Below are 27,987 nucleotides of genomic sequence, written 5' to 3'. Positions count from 1 at the left end.
TGAGTCAGCTTGCCCTTTTTCTGCACTTCCTAGCGGTGAAATGTTATATTTTCTCTCACCATTGTCATGTGAGCTTGTCATGTGACATCTACAGGAAGTAGGTATTCAGAATCAAACTGCTTTTCAGCCACAACAATCCATCTGCTCCTGCTGGCATCCTCAGTCCTCTGGGCACATCCTCTGTATGTATTGGTTCATTTTCATCACACCTATTTTTCTAATATGTTCTTAGTAAAAAAATATGTTATGTTTGTGAGTTTTGTATTGAAATGAGCTCTTTGGCTAATATTTTCTTACCTCTTATGTTAATGTAAACTCAGTTTGTGTTTCTGCTCTCACTTTCACTGTTTCCTAACTAATACATGTGTGGATGAAAGAGCCATCAGTGTGTGAAATTAGTGAAAGGCTGTCAAAGCACATGTTTGTGTGGAGGACAGTAACATGATTGAAGTGAAGAAATGAGTGATTACTAATACCACTTTACCTGAAGAGGTAAGTAATTAATATTTATGTACTGGTAATTAGAAATTAATGAGTTGTCATAGTTTGTGCTGCTCATCAGGTGATTCTGAGGTAAGGAAGGACTCACTAAGAAAGTAAAAGCACCAATACAACACTATAGAAATACTCATAAATACTAAGAAAATCTTAGTGTGTAGCATTTTGGGAGGATCTATTAGCAGAAATGGAATATAATATTCACAACTATGTTTTCATTAGTGTATAATTACCTGAAACTATGAATCGTGGTTTCGTTAGCTTAGAATGAGCCTTTCATATAGGGAGACTTGTATTTTATGTTACCTGAAGGCCACCGTAGTTCTCCAACACACTTGTGAAACTATGGTAACGTGACTCGCAGAGTGCAAAACCGCAATACCACCAGCCGCCGCCCGACTTACGTTACTCCTAAAGTAGTGTTATTATGGGATGGCCTCTGAGCGAGGCAAACGTCGTGACCACGGTTTTGCACTTGGCAGCTCATGTTACAGCAGTCTTGGTAAGAGAGGAGTGAGCGGAGGGGCACTCAGTTGGTTGCAATCTGCAACCACACCACTAGATGCCACCAAATCCAAGTCCCCAGGAAGTACGCCAGGCTGTGAGGCAAACTTTCATAGTGGCCAAACGGTGGTACTACAACTCCGTCATGTGATGCCATTGGGCCCAAAAATATAATAGTACTCGTTTTGCAGAAAATTGGCCCCTGTGACTGATATGATAAATTATATTATTAATATAGATGCATCAGTGTGTAAGAAGCATTTTATTGTTGTGGTCCATGTGGAGCTAGCTGTAACTACTTTATATACAGCTGGGTAGTTTAGTCCGTTGGTTTCCAACCTAGAGCTCCCGAAATGATTAATGAGGTTTGAACAAAGAAAAAAACAAAACAAAGTTCTGGTACATAAATTCAGATTCATTTTTCAGACTTTTCAAACCTTTGCCTTTTGGTGAAATATAGGAGAGTTTTACCTCTTTGGTCCTCACTACATGATTAACCCATTTGTGCCCGCAACTGAAATTTTTTATTTCCTTTGGTGTAATTGTTCTCTGGGCTTGCTTCGTTTTTCTTATCATACTATATCTACTCTTTGGGACTACTAATTTTACAATAGACTCCATTATATTTTAGGAAAAAACAGCAGTCCCATGTGCCCAAAGACCAGATATAGTACTGTATGATAAGAAAATGTATCTAAGAAACTACATAGAGCACAATCTAGGTAAGGATGGAAACTGGTTTAATCTTTAACAATGAGCTGTATTTTATAAGATGATCAGATGTGTTTTATGGCAGACTTTAAATCTGGACACTACTACAGCTGTAAAATACATGTGGTGTAGTGAAAAGTACAATATTTGTCTTTGTAATATAGTGGTTCAAGTACCTCAAAACTGTGCTTAAGTACAGTACTTGAGTAAATGTACTTACTTGTAAATGTAATGGACTCATGGACCCAGCTCTTTTAAATTCTGGCTACAGCCCTGAAACTGTCCCAGATGATGGCTGCTGATGTTATCACAGCTTCACCTGCTTTAACAAGATCAAACATTTCTTCTCACACAGTGCAGCGTTAGCCCATTTTATCGTTGATCCTCAGTGCTGAGCTCTGGGTTAAGAGTCTAGCGTCACCGGCGTGCGTCTTCTCTCAGCAGGGGTCTGTTTGCTTGAGGCTGGAGTTTTAGAATAGTTGACTGATTTTTTGGGACTATAACTTTTATCAAACCTGCAGTGTTTTAGTGATCTATTTATTCACGGCAGACCCATGAAGCCAGGTGTGTGCATGGGTGCTTCTTGATTTGGAAGCAGGGCAGGAAAGATGTAAAGTTTACAAGATGACAGATCAGTGAGACACCGTGTGACAGTCGAGAGAAATTCACAGAGAGAAACGAGAACAGGACCAGGCAGTGTTTGTCCTCTCAAGGAGATTTCTTTTCCCTGGCTTATATTCAGTCACAATTCAGACAGCTGGACCGGTTTAAGTCAGATTTTGCTCACAGATTGCAGTGAAAATAATCACAAACACAAATACAGGAATAATCTTGTCTTCTCCCTGACACCCCTCTTCCTCCTCCTCCTCCTCCTCCTCCTCCTCCTCCTCCTCCTCCTCCTACCTCTCTCTTCCTCACTCTCTACATTTGGATTATGCCCCATCTTGTGGACACTTTCATACAGCCACTGGTGAAAACAACCCCACCCCTTTTCCCTTTGCTTTTTACATCTTTTGTTATATTTTTTACACCACTCCCTTGCAGCTGAGAAACAGAAAGACAGAAAATCCTTCTGGTGTGTCACTGCCACTGCAGGCTGGCCTTTTTTACCAAGACTTCATTACAGATATTGGCAGAGGACAGGTATACAATAGATGTGTGACGGGAACAAAATGCATTTGTTGTGAAGAGTACTGATTGTTCACCAAGCTGGACTATCAAACAGACAAAGTGTGCGACTGCTCCGGGATCCCAGACCCTCAAAGGCCCAAAAAGCCTTGGTGGTTATTTGATTAACTGCAAATTTGCTTGGACTGTAGTGATAAGGGCCTCAATGGATTTATAGTAGAGTATATAGGATTTGGTGACATCTAGTGGTGTGGTTGCAGATTGCAACCAACTGAATATCCCTCCACTCACTCCTCCCTTTTCAAGATTGTGAGTACCACAGAGTGCAAAATCATGGTAACATCCTTATCATAATAATACTACTTTAGGAGCAATGGAAGTCAGACAGCGGCTGGCGGTACCACGGTTTTGCACTCCGCGGCTCACATTACCTCAGTTTCACAAACGTGTTGGAGAACTACAGTGGCCTTCAGGTAACAAAAAAATCTCTAGATCCAGAGTTTGGTTTGCCCGTTCTGGGCTACTATAGAAACATGGTGGACTCCGTGAAGAGGGGTCATGTCTAGAAAGTCACCTGCAATTGCGAAAACTTGCGCGAGACTCGCTGCCCGACGACCTATCCTAACTGTAGCTATTTGAGGTCAACGCCTAACCTTATCCATCTCGTGAAAGTTTTGCAATTTGCGTGTTACCTTCTAGACACGACCGTGAAGAGGAGCCGCTCCCTATGTTGATATGAAGGACTCATCCTAAGCTAACGAAAACACAAAGATCCTTAGCTTCATGTGATTATACACTCATGAAAACATAGTTACGAATATTAACTGCTGATAGGTCCCCTGAAATATTACACACTGTTCCTTTAAAGAAGAGGTTTTCTATTTTAATACAACACTCACATGCGCTGTAATTATTTCTCCTGTCTCCTGTGAATAGACTAAATCCAGAGTCCTCATTCTTTGCAAAAATGCATTCTTAATAAGTTCAGTTGAGGCTAATATGAGTCCTCGGCAGTCTTGCTTAGCCAAATCAAATGGGTATCTTCCAAACTTACAGTATTTTTAATATGAAATTCCCTCTTTGTGTTTCCACAGAGTGCTAAGCTGCAATGTAGGGATAGTGAGAAAAAGGGAACGAGGGATCTCTTTAAGGCCAGTATGGACAGGAGGAACAGTTGCAGCAGCTGATAACGGTTTCAAAGCACATATGGGCATGTGAGTATTGCTTTAAAATAGATTTAAGAGATGTGAACCTATGCATTTGACTTGTTCTGTCTTGTAAATGGACCTTGCTCAAACTCTAGCCTATATCATTTATTTTTAAGAGTGTAACGATTGATCTGGATTGATATTGATTCAATGATCAACGATCCAAAGTGAAAGTATCAATACATATTGTCATCTTTAGGATAAGCCTTTATTTTATCTTTATATTTGTTATTTTTATTTAAAAGAATAGATAGTTTTTCATTTAAATGTCTGGAAGAGCTCAGTAATGAAATTGTTAAATCATATTTTAGTTGTGAGTTGATAAACTTAGAAATGGACATATTATATCGTCTCTTATCAGTCACAGGCCCCTGAATTGAATCAAATCAAAATCGTATCATGGCAGACTTTGTGATATCAGCAAATATCGTATCGCTGTCCAAAGATTCAATACGATATTGTATTGTGATGTAACTTGTGATTTACACCCTTTTTTATTTTATCATTTAATATTGTTCATATTCCTAAATAGGTTTGGTCAAATTAATCTTTTTAAGTAATATTTTATTGAGTTTAGAAGAATTTTTTTTTAATTTTACATACACAAAAAAATAGTGCCGAGTTGTGCATCTCTTTTGTCTGATGTCCAGTGTCTTTTCAGTCCAGTTAGTTTGAACACCGCATCACTAGAGATGGTGACGTGGTGAAGGACCACTGCACACCTCGTCTCCCATATTTTTGTTACAATCGTAAAAAATTATCACGCAATAAAATTATTGCTGCAACTTGAGGAGATTTTCTAGAAAAAAAACATAAATCACTGCATTATAGTTCACATTAGTATTAAAACTGACACCCGGCAATTTGTCCCATACAGCTCTAGACATCTGGCACCCCAGAATTAAGTGTTCAATAGTTTCTTCTTCATCACAGTTATCAATAGGGCACCCTTTCGTTTTAACAACTCCACTTTACCGCCGCCTGAGCTGATAGTCTACCATTTGATACAAGCCACATCATATCACATAGATATGTTCTTACTAAATATGTTTCTAATTCATACTTGGGATTCAGATTCATCTAGATTTTTGTATGGGAAAACACCACCATAAAAGTTATTACATAGTATAACATAAATATTGTGCTGGACGCTTCAACCCAATCAGTATTTAAGTGTGTAACATTTGTGACAAGATACACACGTTTGTAGTATGGTACAGACTTTCTAGTCAAATTACCAAATCCTAACTGACACACAGCAATTCTGGGGGTCTTATAGGGAGGAACCAGGGTCCTATAGGGAGGAACCAGAGTCCTATAGGGAGGAACCAGGGGCCCAAAGCTGAATTTTGCCCCTGAAAACCATCTGAGAAGTCAGCACTTGGACAGCAGCCTTTAAAAACCTGTGCATGCTGAGGAGCTGTCCAGTGCTGAAAAACACTTTACTCTCTCCTTATATGTAATGTACAGTTTTATGTGTGTTTTATATCAACAGTGTCACAACATGACCTTTTAATCAGACTCATGATACAATAGATAAGAGGGAGACTTATGGATGATTGCTTGTGATTGTCTTGTCTCCTGTGTGTCCACTCCTGTCCCTACACTTCATGTATGATGGTGACGTGTTCTAGATTAATGGTGTCGCTTTATAATTAGCTTCATCATGAGGTATTTCTGGAGTGGCCCATTTGTGTCTCATTTCATTCTGCCACCTCCTGCAGGAGTCATTCTTGGTTTCTCACTGCCACCTTGTGGATTTTGGTGGGTTTTTTTTGGTGTGCTTTCAGTCAGTGTGTCATGATGTCGTATAGGTTACATCTTCACCATTCAAAAATCATCTGCACAGAAAAGTGGGGAAATAAAGATGTGCATATTTGTAGATGGAGTGACAAATAGTGTTCAGATCATCTGCACATTTATTGATCTCAGTGCATAATGTGGAGATGATTCACAGGATTAGAGGTGGGAGGGGGGATAAATAAACAAATTAAAAGGGGTGTTTAGACTCCTGGTTGTGTCTTTATGGATATCCTTTGTTTTTTTCCACAAAGAACAAAAGCAGCCTCCCTCCTCCTCCCCTCCATCCTGATCCCTCCTCACGTAATGTGTTGCTCATATCATCAAACTTCAAGTCCGTGACCAGGATTCAAAACCAGAGCTATATAGATCTGAAGACAATCAACACTTCCCCCCCCAACCACCCCAAAAAAAAAAAAAAGGTCCCACTTCAGTGTCGCCATCCAGGGTCCAACCTGCAGACTCGCCTGCAGACGCGTCCTCTCCACATGCAGACATGCAGCAGCAGCACCGGTGTGGAGGTCTAGTGTAGAGGAGCTCACAGTGACTCACTCGTGTGCGCAATGACAATAAACAGACAAGGCTTATTGCTCTAAATGTCAAATCAAACCTACAACAACAACAAAAGCAAGGTCACCTTGTGCGCAGAGGACTGAAGCTCGGGGCTGTTTTTTTCCTTCTTCTTCTTCTTCTTCTTCTTCTCGGAGTGTTTCAGCAGTCTCTTGCTCTTTCAGGACTGAGAGGAAAGTCACTTTTTTGGGGGGAGTGGACTGCACCTGTTCACCTGGACCCATCATCATCAACGGTAAGTGGTTTTATTTTTCATTTGTGGAGTCTAAGAAGTCTGAACTAAACGAACTCTTTTCTTAATTGACATATAGGAGATGCTCTAACAGGTGTTTTATGAGGTTTACTCTCTGCAGAAATAACAGCTTTAAATGACAGAATCGGCCTGTAGTTTAGATTATGTGTAGCACATGCAGCTTTAATTGTTCCAAAAAAAATCGCATTTAGCCTTTTAATAATAATTGGTAATTGGTGTGGAAATAGATGCATGTTTTCGTTTTTTTCCAGTATGGGGCTTTAATCTGCAAGTAATCACATTAAGCTGATATTTATCATGCAAGTTTGTGGATCCAAAGATGACCATATAGGCCTTATTATTATTAATTATTATAATTATGCTTTTTTTTTTTTTTTTTGCACATTTAGCCTTACCTCTCAGATGTTCAATATGTGTGTATTTCACAGCCTTATATAGCTATAGAACAATTAGTGCTATTTATAATGAGGATGACAAACATGGAGCTGTCTGCTGTCTTTTGAACATCATCCATCCTGATCCAGGATCAAGATATGATGCTGCTCCTGTCAGCATGCTTCAAGGGAGGATTTTTTTAGCTTTGGTCTGTGAACAGTTATATAGCTGAACTTGTCTTCTTAGGTTTACCATATAGGCCATATTATTAATTATTATAATTATGCGTATTTTTTTTTGCACATAGCCTTACCTCCAGATGTTCAATATGTGTGTATTTCACTGCAGCCTTATAGCTATAGAACAATTAGTACTATTTATTATGAGGATGACAAAACATGGAGCTGTCTGGTGTCTGTTGACCATCATCCATCCTGAGAGCAGGATCAAGATATGATGCTGCTCCTGTCAGCATGCTTCAAGGGAGGATTTTTTTTTGCTTTTGGTTTGTGAACAGTTATATAGCTGAACTTGTTTTTCTTAGATTTATCTTCTTTCTTTTTTTGTATCTTGTGTGGACTGATTGAATGTGAACTTGTAAGACAGGCTGTGCCCTTGTCGTCTACAGGTTTGTGTCAAGGCACGTATTTAAAATATATTCTCTTTCCCTCTTTACCAGTGAGGTTATAGGCTACTTTTCATCTTGGATGTCAAGGCTATAAAGACAGATTTTTGGGGGGCATTGAAAAAAAAAAAAAGTGAGCAGGCTTTTTGAGGTGAGGACTTTGGCACAGGGTCTGGAGTGATGGCGGCGTCTGCACCCTCCTCCTCCTCCTCTGGCGGAGAACCGGATCCCAACTCGACTAATTTACGACCACCGGGCTCAAGTAGGTCCATCACAGATAAAATGCTATTTCACGTGTGCTATTTTACTTTGTGGGGAATACCATTAATCATTTTCATCGAGGGAGGGAGTGGAGAAAAAAGGGATGCGCTGCCATTTGAGAGGGCTTTCCTTTCTCCACAAATCACCGCTGCGTTTCATTCAGCATCCAGACCTCCAGGCAGCTGCTGACAGACTGATGCTGCTGTCCAAACCTGCATGATGTCCTCCACTAACATCACACTGGAGGCAATTAGCCCGAGGCTGCACCACCGAACAGAACGAAATATCTATATGCTAAATTCTAAATTCCAAACTAATTATTATTATTATTATTATTATTATTATTATTATAAGGGTTGGTGTGTTAATGCATTCATGTTTTTTTTTTGTTTTTTTGTTGCATTGGTTTGGCTGAATGTGCTCTGGCTGAATAAAGTGCCTGCATGGGAAGAAAAAAAATGAAAATTGCCCCTGAAGTGGCTGTTAATTCAGCCATATTAAATTGCCCCTAATGGCACACTTAAGCATTGTAGCCTTCGAGAAAAAGGAAAACCATATACAGCCACCACAGTCCTTTCATTGTCAGCTAGTATAGAAAGAAAGAAAAAAGAGTCTGATCCTTCCAATGATTAGAAGTCTAAAATCATGTTACAGGTGTAGATGTGCTCCTGACACAAAAAATATACACATATTGGTGATTTATTTATTTTTATTTTTGAAAGATAAAAGATCATACATTTCTGCACAGTGCAAATATGAGCTATTTCTTCTCACCAGTATTTGATTTTAATATCAGAATGGCTGTGCCTAAATGGATGAAAAGCAGTGATTGCATCATGTTCTATCTAGGCCCATGCAGAAATTGCCTGTATCGCTATATAGCCTTCAAGCTGCACCAAATGTATAGTCTGGTCTGAATGCTGTTTGTCAGCACATCTGTTTTCTTTTCTTCCTTTTTTCTGTTTGTTTTTTTTAGTCGTCCCTTTGTTGCCCATCTCATTTCCCCTGCATGGCTTTGGAGAAAAAAAAAAATCATTGTGGGGTCTGAGTTAAAGTGCGTCCAATGAGCTGAGCAGGGCAATGATTTATCTAATGATCCGAAGCAAAGGGTTAAATTAGGATGTGGGAATGGGACTACCTCCTCCTCCTCCACTTCCTCCCACCCCTCCTCCCCTAAATTGCTGCTTTTGAGGATTTCTCCTCCCCATCCAAGGTGCCCCATCATCCCCTCTGTGGCTGGAAGCCCTTGATAACACAGTAATTCTCTATCTGTCACTGGCCAGCCGCCTCATGTCTACCGATGCTCGCATTGTAACCAGCATCTATTCACTCAATTAGACATTTAGCCTGGCGTGGATCCAAACAGCTAATTAATTTGAAGTCCTCTCCGAGGTCATGAACAGTGACTTTACAGTGGGAACAGACTAATCCACATCCAGGAGCCTGGAGAGTTAATGTTTAAATAATCCCAAGACATCCATGCTGGCTATTTTTGTTTCCCTCGACCTCATACTCCATTTATTTTCACCATTAATATAAAAATGTACACTTTTAAATTGGATTTTTTTTTCTCTGAGGCCCTCTAATTGTTTTTTTAATCATTTAGGCTATGATGCTTGGTGTGGAGTTGCTCATGGATGTACTAGAAAATTGGGAATGAAGATATGTGGTAAGTTTTATTTTTTTAATAAAATTATGAAAAAACAAATTGTAAGGGTGAGATAAAAAAAATAAAATGTATGGTTTTTTTTTCGTGTCCACAAGCATGGCTAGGCTATTCATGGCCTGCATCATTTCACTCAATGGAAACGGATTCCTGGACGAACAGGATTTTTGAAATATCATCTAAATAAGGATTAAATTAGATTTAATAAAAACGTATTAAATAACCATCACATCTGCTCTTGGTAATTTAACCAACATTTAAAAAAAATAAATAATAAATTGCGAGTAGCATCAACTGCCAAAAAATGCCTCCATTTATCTCCGAGGAGTCAAAGCTGATGAAATTGAAGAGGGGAAATTATGCAGGATGGATTTTCCCGATTTCCACTCTGAGAGTCTATTTCAGCCTCGTACCACACTATAACCACTATAACCAAGGGCGGACTGACATCCTCCATCATGGTGAATGTGATGCACCAGTGAGCAGCACAATGTTTCTGCTATTTCTGACCGACACGTTCTGCTGGTTTCATTAAGGCCATTTAATTACTCCAGGAACACACAAAGATACAACATAGCTACAAAAAAAACTAAGTCTGGTTGAATTTAACAACAGGTTTAATGTCTTGAAAGGAGCGTTTTTGCGCAATTTTCACTCAATGAGATGTCTAATTACTTATTTATTTATTTATTTAAAAAGGTTCCCCATCAGCTGATACCAATGGCACCAGCTAGTCTTCCTGGGGTCCGATATAAAGTACATTACATTTATCACATACATACTAAATACAACATCATATTTGTGTTACACTAATAACATTCAAATTTTCCAAACGTATATAAATTTCACCTTCATACACAATCTTCCACAACAATTTAGCTTCATCCGGGAAAAGGAACAAAAGAAAAAACATACATGACCAACACTGGACTATCGATCAGCTGCTTAGGTAATGTATTCTTATTGCGGACTATATTCTCTCCAGCAGGCTTTTATTGGTGAACTCACATGTTATCAGATGTGCTTTCGACCTGTTTTGCCGGAGGAGCTTTAACCTCCTGGGTACCGAGTTAAAAAAATGTCTTCCAATTACTTGTTTTGTGTGATTTCCTTCCTATTTAGGGTTAAACGAAAATCTTACAATTTAGGCTTGTTAAACTTTATTTTTATTGTCCTCTGTAGTGGACTACAATACCAATTCAGTGTGAAAATACAAAAAAAAATTTAACAGATTATGGCTGTAGAGTGATATTAAACCGAGAATACATTCAAATTGATTAAAAAAATAAAAAACACATGCCAAATCACTGGAAAGCCTATAGGATGTCCTCTTTACAATACACCAGGGGCTGATAGGTCAAAAGAGTAAGAGGATATGCATGTGGACAAAATGTCCACTACAGAGGACACATGTCATTGGGCTGGGTCTCAGGAGCTTTAATATGAATTTACAGCAGCTATATGATTTGTTTTTGCTTGGCTGGAGTTGGATGCTGATGTCATAGACTCATCCTCCCACAAAGACCTCCTACCATCGGACTCCCTGAGCAGGATGGGACCTTCCCTCCTAATAAAAGAGAGAGAGAGAGGAAACAGTGTGTAGATCCCTAGAGATACACAGAGAGGAGATAAAAGTCAGAAATGGGAGAGGAGAATTATTAGTGGACTCTGGTGGTGGATGTCAGAAAAGCTGCAGCTGTCAACATGTACGGGGAGTGTAATAACCACCCTGCGGACTCTTCCTCTTCTTCTTCTTGTAATCGTTTAGGGTTTTTGCAGAAGAACAACAGTCTGGAGGAGAGGAGCAGGATGGTGAGTTCCTTCAAGGAGCGAGCAGCCAAGAACCTGCTGTCCTGCGACAACACAGCAGGAGGAGAGGCGCACTTCAGACGCACCGAGACAGACTTCTCCAACCTGTTCGCCAGAGGTACAGTAGGCTGAGAAAAAAAAAAAAACGCACTGTATTTATCTTGTGATATATATATATATATATATATATATATATATATATATATATATATATATATATATGGTGGGCGAATGAGGATAAAGTACCAAGCAATAATAGATTTTAACAGGTCAAAGATAAGCACAGTTCATAGTATATTTGTGTAGGTATATAGAGCCTATATTGAATACCTTTTTCTTGCCTTTTAGTAAGAGATGTTGTGAATGAGGAAATAGAGCGATTTAATATGACATTTGTTCCATACATACATTAAAAAAGTGGAAATCCTTGAGATTTCAGTCCTGGTTGATTCAGAATTTCTATTTTTGAGTGAGAACAATGAAATTGTGCTCAGAGATTAGCAGTTTAGAGTCTTTTTGTTGGCACATGAGCAAAGAAATAGAATAGAAAAAAAAATATTTCTCTGTACAGGAGCTTCAAGTTTTCAGAAGTGTGTGCATATATTTACATTTATTTTTGTATAAAATGGAGAAACATTTTTTTTTCTGGGAATGTCTCTACAGACAGACACCATTTACAAAATACTGTATATACTTTATAGTAGTAAGTATTGCAATACTTTTGTCAGTAGGCCATAGGCTCAATCGCCATTGTGTTACCTCATTTGGCTATAGATAGTGACTTAACAAACATTTATTTAAATTAAAATCTTTGAGATTACCACTTTAACATAAAATATAATGCAAAAAAATCCAACATTGTGTGGAAAGTGTATTTATGAAATATATGATAAATTAAAGTATAATATATAACATGCTGTTGAATCAGATTGCTATTGACAAAATGATCATCTAGAAGGTCATAATGTAACTGCATTTGTTAATAATTTGTTTATTAATTCTTCAATGCTGCTTTTAACCCAGCTGTTGGAGGATTTGCACAAAATAAATGAGATAAAATTATCAATTTGTTGCAGAGGTCACAGGAAATTCAACAGTATGAGTCTGTTAGATTGAACCAGAAGAGACACAAACAAACTAATTTAAATGTATTTTTATTTTGTAGATCTGCTGCCCGCCAAAAATGGAGAGGAGCCGACCATGCAGTTCCTGCTGGAGGTTGTGGAAATCCTCACCAACTACGTCCGGAAGACGTTTGACAGATCCACCAAGGTGCTGGACTTCCACCACCCCCACCAGCTGCTGGAGGGCATGGAGGGCTTCAACCTGGAGCTCTCCGACCAGCCCGAGTCCCTGGAACAGATCCTGGTGGACTGCAGGGACACCTTGAAGTACGGAGTGAGAACAGGTGAGAACAAAAGAGGCCTGAAGGCACGCAGCAGTGTGGCCTGCTGCAATCAATAACTCTCATTAGCTTACATGCCAGTGTAATGATTACAGATAAGCCATTCTCTCTCTCACGTTCTCAAATGATGAATTGTTTTCTGGGGGATTATGTTGCTTTTGTTGTGTCTTTATCAATCGCAGGTCACCCCCGGTTCTTTAACCAGCTGTCCACTGGATTAGACATCGTTGGGTTGGCAGGAGAGTGGCTCACCTCTACAGCCAACACTAACATGTGAGTACTGTCACACAACGTCATTTATCAGCTGATTTTTCATATAATATTTGCACTCCATAAACACAATCATGCAGATACTATTTGAGTTATAAGCAATGAGAATTAGATCCAGTTTGGAAGTCATTAGGTTCATTTTATTCTACTCTTTTAAAGCTTTCTTGTACTCATTGTTTTTAAATGGCTCATGTAGAAGAGAGTCTTTCAGTTAGAGGAACACTTGAAGTGACATACAGTAATTACTGTCGCTGCTGAAGAGTAGCCTGCATGCTCTAATAGATTGTCAATCAAGCAGGAAAATAAAAAGACATTTGTACCGCTACTCCCCCACAGTATTGTCGATGCTCAGGCCTTGGTCACATAATTCAGCCCTGTGGGCAAACTAAATTGCATATTGATTCGCATTCACAGTTTACATGGTGTCTTTGTTTCATGTATTCTTGTGACATAACAATGCCAGGAGGGGAAAAGAGCCTCTCCCCCTCAGACCATCTGCACACAATATGGACAGCCATCAGTGAGGAGATTTGCACATTGCAAGAAGAAACTTGTGTTTATTTTTTCATGACTCTGTGTCAGACGGATGTTGATCCATCTCTGTCGTCATTCTCGTATTTTATTATATTTAACTGTACTAGTGTTCCTTATAAACTGGTAGCTCAGTGTATGATGATTAGGGGATAAGACTTGACCTGAACTCTGTGATGTCCTGGTGGCCAAGTGGTCCAAGATGCATACCATACTAGAGCTGCAACGTTTAATCGATTAGTTGTCAACTATTAAATGAATCCCCAACTATTCTGATAATTGCTGATTCGGTTTGAGTAATTTTTATGAAAACAAAAAGTAAAAATTCTCAGTTTCCAGCTTCTTAAATGTGAATACATTTCTGGTTTCTTTACTCCTCTATGACAGTAAACTGAATATCTTTGAGTTGTGAACCAAACAAGACCTTTGAGGACGTCATCTTGGGCTTTGGGAAACACTGATCGACATTTATCACCATTTTCTGACATTTTATAGACCAAACAACAAATCGATTAATGGAGAAAATAATGGACAATGAAAATAATCGTTAGTTGCAGCCCTATACCATACGTCCCAGGATCAAATCCAGTCAGGGTCCATGTTTCCCATTCCCATTATTGTAAACCATTAAATAAAGGTGAAATGCTGATGAAGAGCTTGACCAGTCGTGGGGTCAAATGCAGCTCCAGGGAACCTTTTTGATTATTGCAGCCTGTACACTTTAGAGGGGTAAAAACAACATCCAGAATCACAATGAAATCACTTGATGCAGATGACAATACAGATGAACATGTTACTTAAATAAATAAATCTAAAAGTAAATGGATAGACGAATTTTAGTACCACTTTCTAAAACTGCCCTCTTTATAAAGAGTTCATAAGCTATACCTAAAGACTTTATTCATAATTAATACATAATTTACTAATGCTTTATAGATCAGTTATAAGACATTAATAAGAACAAAATATGGGTTGCCAGGTTGTGAAAAGTCCATTTCACTGATTGGACTGTATGGCAAATTACCTTCTGGAAAAGACATATCAACAACTTATTAAGCATTAATTAATGGATTACTAACATGTATAACCAGATAGAAAAGGTTAAACACCAGAAAAATGGATTTGTCCATTTTTTCTTATTAATAGCTTATAATTTATCTATAAATCTCTGTTTTATAAATGGAGCCTTATTAGAAAGTGGCACCATAATTTGCCATAAATTGTATCAGTACACAGTGGTGAAGCTTCTGAAGGTTAAATTAGGATTTAGATGGATATTAAACCTTTATTATAAAACTCTGTTAAACATATTTAACTTATATAGGGCTGCAACTAACGATTATCTTCATTGCTGATTAATCTGTCGATTATTTTCTCGATTAATTATTTAGTTGTTTGGTCTTTAAAATATCAGAAACTGGTTAAAAATGTTGATCAGTGTTTCTTAAAGCCAAAGATGACATCCTCAAATGTCTTGTTTTGTCCACAAGATATTCAGTTTACTGTCATAGAGGAGTAAAGAAACCAAATTGTTTTTCTGTATAATTACTCAAACCAATTTTAAACCAATTATCAACAACGATTAATCATTGCAGCTCTAAACTTATATTAACAGCCCTCCAACATGTCTTCTTGTTCTTTCTTGCTGGTTCAGCACCAGTCTTCTTCCACAGTCTTCCTGAGAGAAGCACTGTAGTCAGCTCGTGTGTTATTAGCGACATCACCGAGGATGACTTGAACCAGAGGGTGGAGGTTGCTTACATACTTGTAATTTACCTTTATTAATTACTACATCAGTCCTAATTACCCCTGGCAGATATTGACTGACACTAATAGACTGACAATCACATCCAGGTCTTACATAATCACAATGAGTGAGCGTCGTCTGCATGAATGGATGCGGTGAAATTAATGTGCGACATCTGCGAAGTGGCATCTGACTTGTTTATTTTTTCCCCTCTCCATATTACTGTATGCTGAAGATGCTGTGGGGCACAATGCGACATTCTGCAATGTTCCACCGATTCGTTTACTCTTCTTTGCATGAATAGACAGATACTTATGTAATTAGAAGAATATTGGTCAGGAGATGATGGATGAGCCGGCTTGGTCTGTAATTCCAAATCGACTGTGCTCTTTTCTGAGGCACAGGGACTTTAATGTACTTTGATTAGACGAGAAAAAATGATATACTTGAGAGAATAAAACATGGAAAACATTCCTGCAATGAGAAAATTAAAAGCACCTGCATGAAACAACTTTTTGTGATTGTAACAGCAGACTATTCTTATTATTTCTCTAGTGTTTTTAATCATGTTAATCGTGTTAAGGTGCATTGTTCATATTTTGAATATTCTCAGTAGGCTAACATCACATTTCTCTCTTCTTTCTACAAAAACACGCTCCTGATGCTGTATCAATGAGCCTAAGGCTGTGTGGCATTTGTTGTGTCATTTCACTGCAGCAAAAGGCCATTTCTAAAACAACAAGATGGTGTCGTCATTGAAGTGTGACTGTGTACACAATGCTGTATCTGTTCCATTTCTACTGAGGGAGCTGCACGCTCAGTAACCATGCTGTACAATTAGAGTGTACAAATGCATGTTGTTAAATATCAGTGTATTTTATATTGATCCCATCAGTCTCTCCTGCAGCCTATGTGGAATTTTACTTGAATTAAACAGCAGAGAAAAAACTTACATTATTAAAAAGAGATTATACTGTGTGTTCAATAGCACATATTAAAATGTTGTTTTTTTTCCGATTGGTTCGAGGTTTACCTACGAGATCGCCCCTGTCTTTGTGCTCATGGAGCAGCTGACACTGAAGAAGATGAGAGAGATGGTCGGCTGGCCTGAAGGAGAGGGTGATGGGATATTTTCTCCAGGTTAGAGCCAAACCAGTACCTCAATAACTCTGAGCCCTCATGCCAACATGTCACACTTTATTATATCATACTTTATGAGATACCACCAGATGTTCTGAGTTGTTTTTTTTTTAGCTTTGGTTCTGAATTTGTAGTTTCAAGGAGGAGTTATTATGCTTTTGTGCAATTTCCCTTTCCTTTAGTGTGTTATATAGTTTTTGTGCATGTAAAAGGTCTGCAAAGTTACAAAGCCCGAAGTCCACACCAAAGGGAGTTACTCTCCCCCACAGAAACACTGTTCCTGAACTGCCTGAAACGCCTTGCTTTAAGTCCCGCCTTTTCTTCTGTAACATAGCGATGTCACCATGTAACACATTTGCATAATACCATCCTAACAGCTAGTTTGGCACACATTCAAACAGAGCTAGTTAAAGCGGAGCTGGAGCGAAGTCCAAAGAGTTTGGTTCAGTTGGCCAATCACAACAGAGTGGGCCAGCTGACCAATCGGAGCAGACTGGGCTTTTCGGGAGAGGGGAGGGTGCTGCAGAAGAAGTGCTGTAGCACAGCCAGTATGGAAAAAATAAAGCATTTTTTTTAACATTAAAGCATGTAAACATGTTCTTGTAGAAACCCAAAATACAAGTATGCACCTGAAAATGAGCATTATAGGTCCTCTTTAACATCTGAAAGTGCTCATCTGGTTTCCAGTGGTGGGAGAAATACCCTGATCTTTTACTTAAAAGTGGCAATACCACAGTGTAGAAATACTCTTTTGCAAGTCAGTCATGCATTCAAATTTTTACTTGAGTAAAAGTCCTGCATCTGTTGTCATCAAAATATAATAAAGTACTCATTATGCAGAACAGTGCATTTCAGAATGATATATAAAACAGAGTGTCTCTTTGCACCCGGGTGAGAATAGTCACACGGCAGCTATTCAGCTATTTACACTCGGTAATAGTAGTAGTAATATAAAGAGTGACAAAGAACACTCAAAGATGAGAAGTCTATTTTTCACTTAGTTAGTTTACTTATTATTTTCAGTCACAGTTTGGTTAGGTTTAGGAAAAATATACACACAGTACAAATACACATACAGTATTTAATGTGTGCCCGGATCGGGTTCAGATAGTATTGTTTTCTACTGACACCTGGGTGCTAATAGCGTCTACCCATATGAAGTCTCATTTATTTTAATTACAACAATTACTGATGCATTAATGTGTAAGCATCACTTTAATGTTGCAGCCTGTAAAGGTGGGGCTATTTTTAACCACCTTGTATACTGTACTGCTGAGTAGCTTCCTCTATAATGATGCATGATGATTTATTTGTTGATTTAATTTCATTTTAATAATCTGAATCTGCAAGTAACTAGTAAATAAAATAAAGGTAGTGGAGTAAAGAGTTAAAATGTCCCTCTGAAATATGTGCAAAGAACCTTAAAATAGAATTACTCAAGTAAAAGTGCGTCAAATGTGTTCTTAATTACTTTCCACCATTGTTGGTTTCTACAGGAGGAGCGATCTCCAACATGTACAGTGTGATGATCGCCAGATACAAGTTCTTCCCTGAAGTCAAGACCAAAGGCATGGCAGCTGCACCCAGACTGGTCCTCTTCACCTCAGAGCATGTTAGTCTAACACTGTCTCTGTATTACTGTGCCGTTATCACAAAGTTTGACAATCAATATCTTATGTGTAAACTGATCAAACATCCGTTCTTGCAGAGCCACTATTCCATCAAGAAAGCCAGTGCAGCTCTGGGCTTCGGCACAGAGAACCTGATCCTTTTGAGCACAGATAAGAGGTTTGCTTTATATACTGAACCCACATGCCGAAAGTCTTGTAAAAGATCAAATATCTGGATGACTTACTGTCTTTTTTTTATCTTCTCCAGAGGGAGAGTCATTCCTGCTGATTTGGAAGCCAAAGTAATAGATGCCAAGCAAAAGGTGAATGTCAGCAACTATGACTCAGACATCGCCCTCTCTAACTCATTTATTTGCTTCCATCAGTGACTCCGTACAACGAGAAACTCTCCTCTGAGCCGTGGACTTGTAAGTAAAGGAAACACTTGTGTGGGCCGGGGCAGAAAGGTTACTTGAGTGAGGTTAATGCTTCTGTCTGCTCACATGTGATGCTGCCCTGGTCTAAAGTACCACTCCTTCAAAGGCAAAGTGATGTGCAGACTGGGAGAAATAGGAAAGCAGTCAGGAAGAGTGCATTATTCGAGAGATGTGTTTTAGTCTGTCTCTTTGATGTCAACAATCACAGGGACACAATGAACAACTTGAATTCAGCTCACAATTGGAGCCAATGTCTTTTTTTTTAACTACGGTGTTTCCGGTTTGCAGGGTTATGTTCCGATGTTTGTGAACGCCACCGCCGGTACCACCGTCTACGGAGCCTTTGATCCCATCAATGAAATTGCAGACATCTGTGTAAAGTACAACATGTGGCTTCATGTGGACGTAAGACAATAATCTTCAATACAAAAAATATCATCAGCTGTACAGATCAGCAACTGTAATAGACATTAGCATCCTCAGTGTTAATACTTGTGTTGTGTCCTGTGCAGGGTGCATGGGGAGGAGGTCTGCTGATGTCCAGGAAACACAGACACAAGCTGAATGGAGTAGAGAGGTAAAAGAGCGCATAAATGAAGCAGAAGATTAATGCAGTACAGCAAAACATGCTTTTTAAGGGGGGTCTCCACCAATTTTACGCATCAAGTTTAGTTTACTCATCACAGAGAATACTCAGCCTGTGAAAACAGTTATTAATGTCTTCTGTGGCTCTGGAGGATAATGCTGACATCACCAGGGTTATTCTAAACCTAATGATGTCATCAGCGTTATTTTGGCATGGGCTCGGAGTGGAGACTAGAGCTGCAACGATTAATCAATTAGTTTTCAACTATTAAATTAATCGGCAATTATTTTGATAATCAGTTAATCAGTTTAAATAATTTTTTAAGAAAAAAAAAGTCAAAATTCTCTCTTATTAAATTGGAATGCTTTCAGATTATTCAACAGAAAAACTGTGTTAAACTGGGGGCATTGAGTTCAAAAGACATGGGCATTCACCAGGTATAGGGAGGGTCTAACACAGACGCTAATGTGTTGCATTATGGGAAATGTAGGATCCGGTGTTTTGGTGTCTTTGGTATAATTTCTGTCTTTTCTCATATTTTGTTTTACATTATATCCCTTTATTAGATAGCAGACAGTAGAGAAATGACAGGAAATGAGGGCGGAGACACAAATGGGGAATGATATATAACTAAAGTCCGTTGGGATGGAACTGGGGGCCTTGCGGCTCATGGTTGGCACCTTAATCCCTATAGGCCACAAGGGTGCCCGAATCTGCCCTCCTTCATGGAAGTACCAGTGGGCAACCTCCGGGTCTGTAAAGTGCAGCTAATGCGAAAGTGCCTTAAACTTGCGCTCTTTCTAATAGCCAGCAGGGGGCGACTCCTCTGGTTGCAAAAAGAAGTCAGATAGTATAGAAGTCTATGAGAAAATGAGCCTACTCCTCACTTGATTTATTACCTCAGTAAACATTGTAAACATGAGTTTATGGTCTCAGTCGCTAGTTTCAAGTCTTCTTCAATACAGCACGATGTTCATTTAGTAAATTATGGTCCCATTTAGAGACGAATAGAACATAAAGCAGGGTATGCTTTAGGGCGTGGCTACCTTGTTATTGACAGGTCGCTACCACGGCCTTCTAGAAGTTCACAGTGCGTCACGGTGACTACGTCCACTTCTCATATACAGTCTATGGGAAGTACAATGCTAAATTGCTGAAGTCACCCTCTAAAATCTGGTGTGCCAAAAAAATCCAACTCTATCTTTCAAAAGACTCGTGCACAGTTATTTCAATAAAATTGAAAGGATCAATGTGTTCTTAGATTACCACTCCTAGACTTGACACACACACACTAACAGATCTGTGTTTACTGTTTCAATATCTGTGCAGAGCCAACTCAGTCACCTGGAACCCTCATAAGATGATGGGAGTGCCGCTGCAGTGCTCTGCCGTTCTGGTCAGAGAGAGGGTGAGACTGTTTTTTCGCTTTCCTGCTGCACACAATAACACTCCTGCACTAGCACAAGAAAAAAACGTTCTGCCCGTGGTTGGTAACCTCACTGTGTCTTTCACCACAACTGTGTCCATTGCAGGGATTATTACAAGGCTGCAACTCCATGAGTGCTGGTTACCTCTTCCAGCCAGATAAACAGTATGATATTACATACGACACGGGTGACAAAGCCATTCAGTGTGGACGGCATGTCGACATCTTCAAGTTCTGGCTCATGTGGAAGGCGAAGGTGTGTGTTTTATCAGTTGTTTTTATTTTAAAGCTTCTACCAACCCTGCTGTCATATCTAGACTGTGATATTAACAAACTCTTTATTCTTTCTTTTTCAATCTACCTAAAAGGGAACAGTGGGATTTGAACAGCATATTGACAGGAGCCTGGATCTGTCAGCGTACCTCTACAATAAAATAAAGAACAGAGAGGGCTTCGAGATGGTGTTCGACGGAGAAGTGAGATCTTTATTTCCACAGATTTTTAATTAAACGAGGAAATATTATCAGATTAAAAATAAATTGGATGCTCAAGATGATCAGCTGCAGCAACAAAGGAAAACTGCCTATATTATACTTGCTGTATCTGGGCTTTACAGAACACCTGCTGTTCTTTTATGATAAACAACCACAACAATATATTTCATATCTTAACTTGCTTTTTGGATTGATTTGACCATTTTGCATTGCTGACAAGTTGACAAGAAAAACTGAAATTACAGGAGGTGTTTTTTTTATCTGCGCTCATTACAAATGTTGTTCCCATTTTCTCTTATCAGCCGCAGCACACTAATGTGTGTTTCTGGTATATCCCACCGAACCTGCGCGGCTTACCTGATGGAGACGAGAGGCGGGAGAGGTTGCACAAGGTAATGGCTCATCAATCTGCTGCCCAACCTGCCCTCTTAGATTGATTTGTGTAGGGTCTACTTAGATTTAGAGATTCAGACAGCAAAGTCATGGACATATTGTGTGTGCATATGCTTGTGTTTTGCATAGGGCTGCCCTCTCTTGGTCGATTAGTCGACTAATCGGTTGTTTTTTTAGAAGATTTCTTTAGTCAATTTTTATGCTTTTTTTATTCTGAATGACTTACTTCCAAGAAACTTATGAGCACATATAAACACAAGATTTAAAGTCGTGCTTTTGTGTGATTCTTTTTTACAAATCTGTCAATTAAATCAACTAATTGATTAGTCGACAAAATCGTATGAGTGTTAGTTGACTTTCTTTGGTCGAGGACAGCCGTATATTTGCGGAGTTTGCATGTTAACACTGCATGTTTTCCCACAACAGGTGGCTCCAAAGATCAAGGCGATGATGATGGAGTCTGGGACTACGATGGTTGGTTACCAGCCACAAGGAAACAAGGTCAACTTCTTCCGCATGGTCATCTCGAACCACGCTGCTACCAGGTCAGACATCGACTTCCTGATCGAGGAGATTGAGCGACTGGGGCAAGACTTGTAAGAGCCCCACCTAAACACCTTTTTCCCCCCAAGCATTTCCGACTCTGGAGAGCCTTGAGCTTGGCTTCGTGTCCCTTTTGTCTCATAAAGACGTTGACATTTTTTGCTTACAGATCTTCTCTGGCAATGCACAAGAAATAATACGCCCTGTGTGTCTCTTCTCTGTCTCTTCTGTCTTTAGCAGCGACGACATGTATTCAAAACATTTGCACACAAGGTTATCTGAGTAAAAAGGACAAACAGAGAGAATCACAAAAGCACACTGGTATTCTTGCTATGTTAAAGTGGCAGTAGGCAGAATATTTTTGGCATCATTGGGCAAAAATTCCATAATAACCTTTCAGCATATTGTAATTCAAATGTTCTGACAGATAACTAGACTTCTGCACCTCATCATGGCTCTGTTTTCAGGCTTTAAAAATTCTTCTTTGACCAATCACAGGTCATATCAGAGAGAGAGCGTTCCTATTGGCTGTGCTTGGCAGATTTCAAAATCGCTGCTGCGTCAAAACTTTCTCATTTTACAGCTAAACAGTACACTACAAGATGATTTTGAAAACATTTGAGGCGAGAAATAGGCATTGACAGCCGGCTCTCATAGACAGCAGATGGACAGCAGACCTCAGATCAGCTCTGACTGTTTGTTTCCCTCCGGTCTGTGAAATCTTGCAGATGCCATTAGGAGCACCAGAGGACATGATTTTTTTCAGGTTACCTGTTTCATGTACTACTGTCACGATATATCGACCGTTTTATAAAAAATAACTTTTTTGAATCATATTTGCTCCAATCTCGCCTACTGCAGCTTTAACTGGAAATGAACGTATATATAATAATGTTGATTAAATGAGATTAACATAATAGCAAGAATATCTGAGCACTTCAATGATTCTTTCTATAGCAGCTATAAATAACTTATTTTACTGTTGTACTATATGAAGGTCAGTATTAAAAACAGAATGAGATCAAAATATTTTTTCACAAGTATCAGAGCACAATGGGAACCTTATAGCATTGACATAAACAGTATTAATATAATATATGATGTACTGACTGTTGGTGCTCCATGTCGTCTGTGTAATTATCAAGCCAGATGCACCGCCACATTGTACCCTATAGCTGTTATTTCCCTTTAATATTACATAGGTGGAAATATATAACACAGTCATTGTACTTGATCGCTGTGTTTTTAGAGATTTTTGTGTAGATTGTGTATAGTATTGTTACATTGCCTTTGTGCCAAATGTGTCCTAGTTTTACAGTGAGAAAATCCTATATGTAAATCAAACATATTATGTGATAGATGAATCACTTTATTTATATCCAGATTGTGAATAAGTTATCTGCTCTTTTGTTCCATTTGTAATGTATCCTTCTTCCTGTTTGGAAACTCTGCTGTATAATATCACAATGTTTTGATTAACATTGAATTCTTTTAGTGTATTTGTGAACCAAAGAAGGGTTGAGTTACATTTATGAACACGCCCTTATTCTCCCTCATGGCTGGATTCAGATGTTTATATAAGATTACTTAACTTACCGCCCTTAACTTTAGTGCAATCTATGTCGTGTAACTGTGCAATGTCATTGTGATTCACTGACTGAATGTTGTCCAGACACTTATAGGCTATATGTGGGAGGCATGACTGGCTGCTACTGCCGGTGCTTTGTTTATGATAAAAAGCACAATGCTAAACCATGATCATGGGGCAGCTTTTATTCTACAGACATGTGATTGTCTGTATTATAATGTGTTAAGTGGAGTAAAACTATAATATGCAAAATCTTGTTTGTCTTAACATGCTCACTATAGGCACATTTTTATGTTGAGAAAAACAACGTGAGAAACTGGGATTATTTATCATGAAGAGTTTTGCTTGAACAATGAAATGCACAGTGTTTGCTACTGTAATAAGATTTATTGAACAATTGTACATTCCTGAATTAGTGGGATGAAATATCCCTTGTTAAATTCAATGTGGGCACTTTAACTTCATGCCATCATTTGCAGAGTATTATTGTATCCACAGCACTAATAAAGACATGAGCTGTAGAACATCTGTTTTTTTTGCAGTTTGTAAAACGACAAATTACTTTTGCACTACTATAGGTGTAAAGATAAAAAAAAAAAAAATTGCAAAATCAGCCGTTTTTATTCTTTCAAATATGTGTTGCTATTCTGACCTTATTAAAACAAAATATATAGAAAATTATTAAACTGAGAAGCCTCCCTTTTGCCTCAAACTGGGCTTGCATGTTTGGTGCAGATGACAAAACCCAGAAATGACCATGAAGCATTGTTATTACACCAAAAAGGGAATTATTCCATGTTTTACATATAATATGGGCTATGCATGAGCAAATATATATTCCTTTTGTTTGTCATGTATATAAGCAATTCTCATAAAACTAGGAGAAGTCAAGGTGATAAAACAACGCAAAGTATGTTTTTTTTGAGCTGGTAAAGAGGGCAAATACGACATTAGAGTTAGAAAACGCTCAGTCTCTGGTCCTGACTGTTCATCAGTCACTACCAAAGGCAGGTTGAGTGTGAGAAAACTGTGTGCATACAAATATATGCAAAATAAGCTCAATATATGGAGAAAATTCACATTGTGGTAGAATGATTTATCAATCTTGGCCTGATATTGTCTATATAAAACTACACTAGACAAGTTTGGGTAAATGTGCATATTTTCTTTTTTTTCTCTTTCTTTTTTTCATCTTTTCAATCCACCTGGCTGTCACCAGCCATTGGTCAGATTAATCACCCTGGAGGGACTTTTTATTGGCTGATCATCTCACAGCTGAGATTTCACGAGCACCCCCCTGCCAATTCCCTCACTCCTCTCATTACTCACACTTTTAAGGTATTTATCATAAAACGCATTAGACTGTGCTCTCTCAACATTTTTTTTCTGAGGCGCCTATTTCGAGGCTCTGCCTGGCTGCGTTTTATTTCGACACAGCCGTATAGAGGGAGCCTGGCTGTTTCACTGGCTCTCCTCCCATCCTCCACCAGGGCAGACGCTGCTTCTTTGTTTCATGCTTCAGTGCAGCGATCATTACAGAGCCGGTGTCACTGGCTGCTGTGTAAAGTTACAGGGAACAGAGGATTAAAGGGATAACTACTCACATGATAGGGTAATAGAAATAATAACCCCTGACTTCTTCCCACATCTAAAGGGAGAGTGATTTTTCTTTTTTGGTTTGTTGCTCTGCAGTATCACTGATGGTGCCAAAGCGTAATGACATGGCTAATTTGGAAGCAGGTGTTGGAGAACCTTATAATGATTGAATGCAAATGAAACGGGGCCTTCAGCTCCTATAGTTTGTCACAGTCTAGTAACTCACTGGATGTGAATGAATGGACACATAAAGTAATATATACAAATATCAGTCAGTGAAATGCAAATGTTTCAGAAAATTATCTAAATTTGGTATTTCATGGTAAATAAAGTTTGAAAAGAAGATGTTTGTTGCTGGTTTAGACTATAAAATTGTTAAATAATACTGTTGTACATAGGGCTGGGTGATATGGAGAATATCACAATATTTTTGACCAAATACCTCAATATCAATATTGGCTTTCACAAAATATTTACACAATGACATTTTTGATAAATAATAATCGGTAATGTGGATAATGACTAAGTGGGTAAAGCCAAATAATAGAAAAGACAACACTTTTGCCATATTTCAATATCCAAAATCTAAGATGATATCTAGTCTCATATCATGATATCAATATAATATAATTTAATATAATTTAATTCAATATAATATAACATAATATAATATAATATAATATCGATATGTTCATGCTACCCTCTTGGTCAGGTCACTCTTGGAAAGGAGATTTTAATCTCTGAGTTTTTACCTGATTAAATAAAGGATATATATATATAATATCGATATATTTCCCAGCCCTAATTGTACATTTCTTTTATAGTATCCTTTTGTATTTTTATTGTAATTTTCTTCTATTCTTTATTTATGTTTCTTGATTTTTTTTGTACTTAATTTTATCTTTAACTTAATTTCCTATTTTTATGTTTATGTTATGCACCAATACACCAAAGCAAATTCCTTGAAAACCTACTTGGCAATAAACCGGATTGTGATTTAAGGTGTTCACCACTTTAATCAACAATCAGCATCTCCATCAATTCTAATTACAAGCATAATTAAACTTTGATCAAGAGGAGATCAGGCCAGTATAATAATACGGAGCGGGAGCATTTTTGTTTTTGCAGTAGCCTCTCTCAGTCTCTGGAGGAGGAGGGTGGGTGGGTGGGTGGGCCGGCTCTGAACACCAGACTGTGAAACACTTAATGTCTGTCTCTGCACTGGTCTGTTCACCCTCCATTTCACACTTGGCACACACACACACACACACACACAGACACACCTTTGAATACTGCAAATGAACCCTTCACATTCATTGGGCTTGTTATTACCTTTTCTTCTTAATTGTGTTTCCATTACAGACACATTTTGTGAATATTTGGAGGTTGAGGCAAAGTTCCCCCTCTCCCACACACACACACACACACACACACACACACACACACACACACACACACACAATAAGGTCGCTCAGCCATCTATTCTCTCTCGGCTGTGTTACTCCTCTCTCTTATATATCCATGAATCCCGTCAGTGGTTTCCTGAAGTGCCAAATATATCTCCCGCCCATGGGAATCACTGCCACATTAGCTTCCTGATAGATACTGACGTTCCCATTGTGTGAGGCAAGTCTAATGAAATGATGATGATGATATTGACTGCGGGCTGCTTGCCAGCCCTTCCCCCCTCCTCATGCAGCTATGGACACAATTTAGCCTGAAAACAATTTCCAACCTTATTTACTTAACAATCCACAGCTCAACATGTGCACTATGTTTGCTCTAATACTTCAATTTAAAGGTCAATGTGTTGTGATATAAAAGGTGCTTATGTGCCACTGCAATCTGCTCATTTTGTTCTTAAAATTCAAATAGCACAGAATAAATGGTAACACCTTAAGGCCTCTGACTTCTAAAGTAATTATAATGGGTTACACTTATCTAAATAGCCTCCTCTTATTGACTGTGTGTGCACGGCTTGATTAATCTTGGCAGAAAGTACATTTTAAGCAGGAGATTAATAGTCCAGAGACTGTAACTTGCCTGTCTCCGTGGACGGGGAGTGTAAACCTAATGTGGAGCTTGTTAAAGTTGAAAGGTTGCTACTAAATGTCTCTGTTGGACATTTTTCTAAAGGAATAAGCGTGAGCCCAGGAGCAATTACACTGCAGCTAACTGACTCTCTGTGTGGTGATTGCTATCATGCATGCTAAATGAACAAAACAACCTCTAAGCATGTGACAGTAATCTAGTGCTCTGAAGCTTTCAAGTGTTGTCTGCTGCCATTTTTTCTTTCCTGAATAGGACCTATGGGGCAGCACAGGACAGGAAGCATGTGTCTGATGTGAAATTAAAATGATAAACAACAACAATAATGACGAGATAACTACTTGTACTGCTGTTCGGCTCTGCTGCTCCGTCATCTTAACGCAGGCTTTTCTAATTCACTTAGCATTTTATCTCTGCCTCCCAGCACAACAGAGTACATTATGTCAGCATGTATTTATTAGACGGCCCTTTCATCCTGCAAAAAATGACCTCTCGCAGACATTAAGCAGCTAACCCTGACAATAACAGTTGATGATGTTTGGAGCTGTGGCTTTACGTCCTCTGTAATGCAGTGTGTGTGAGGGGGACCTATAGATATTTATCAAATTACGGACATTTTAATTTCTGGCCACTTCTTTGTTAATGTCTTCCCGGCCTCTTCAGACTTGTGGTATAAATGCCTGAACAAAAGTACAGTGCTTTGCAGCATTAGTTGTAAATTCCTTGGAGGACTGAAGAAGTATAAATCTGAGAGAGCTACCCAG

At 38.7% G+C, this 27,987-nt stretch overlaps 1 protein-coding gene across 3 annotated transcripts; it reads left to right on the top strand.

Moving 5' to 3' along the window:
- The first annotated feature begins 48 nt into the window (after positions 1-48).
- Positions 49-23,182, top strand: LOC141782696 (glutamate decarboxylase 1-like). 3 transcript variants are annotated; one of them, XM_074659332.1, is made up of 19 exons: positions 49-182; positions 3,936-4,055; positions 6,104-6,654; positions 7,842-7,934; positions 9,540-9,602; positions 11,368-11,526; positions 12,574-12,816; positions 12,996-13,086; positions 16,389-16,501; positions 17,998-18,113; positions 18,210-18,289; positions 18,380-18,434; positions 18,837-18,953; positions 19,061-19,125; positions 20,464-20,542; positions 20,667-20,816; positions 20,929-21,036; positions 21,357-21,446; positions 21,874-23,182. In XM_074659332.1, the coding sequence occupies exons 4-19, from the start codon at positions 7,853-7,855 to the stop codon at positions 22,045-22,047; spliced, it is 1,785 nt and encodes a 594-aa protein (XP_074515433.1). In that variant the 5' UTR covers positions 49-182; positions 3,936-4,055; positions 6,104-6,654; positions 7,842-7,852; the 3' UTR covers positions 22,048-23,182. The 3 variants fall into 3 exon arrangements, with proteins under 3 accessions (XP_074515433.1, XP_074515431.1, XP_074515432.1); XM_074659330.1 differs by having other exon boundaries at positions 7,727-7,934; XM_074659331.1 differs by lacking the exon at positions 3,936-4,055 and having other exon boundaries at positions 102-182; positions 7,727-7,934.
- Positions 23,183-27,987: the final 4,805 nt, after the last annotated feature.

The sequence above is a fragment of the Sebastes fasciatus genome, chromosome 14 (assembly GCF_043250625.1).
Source record: "Sebastes fasciatus isolate fSebFas1 chromosome 14, fSebFas1.pri, whole genome shotgun sequence".
In the NCBI taxonomy this organism is placed as follows: domain Eukaryota; kingdom Metazoa; phylum Chordata; class Actinopteri; order Perciformes; family Sebastidae; genus Sebastes; species Sebastes fasciatus.
This window is presented reverse-complemented; position numbering and strand designations above follow the sequence as displayed.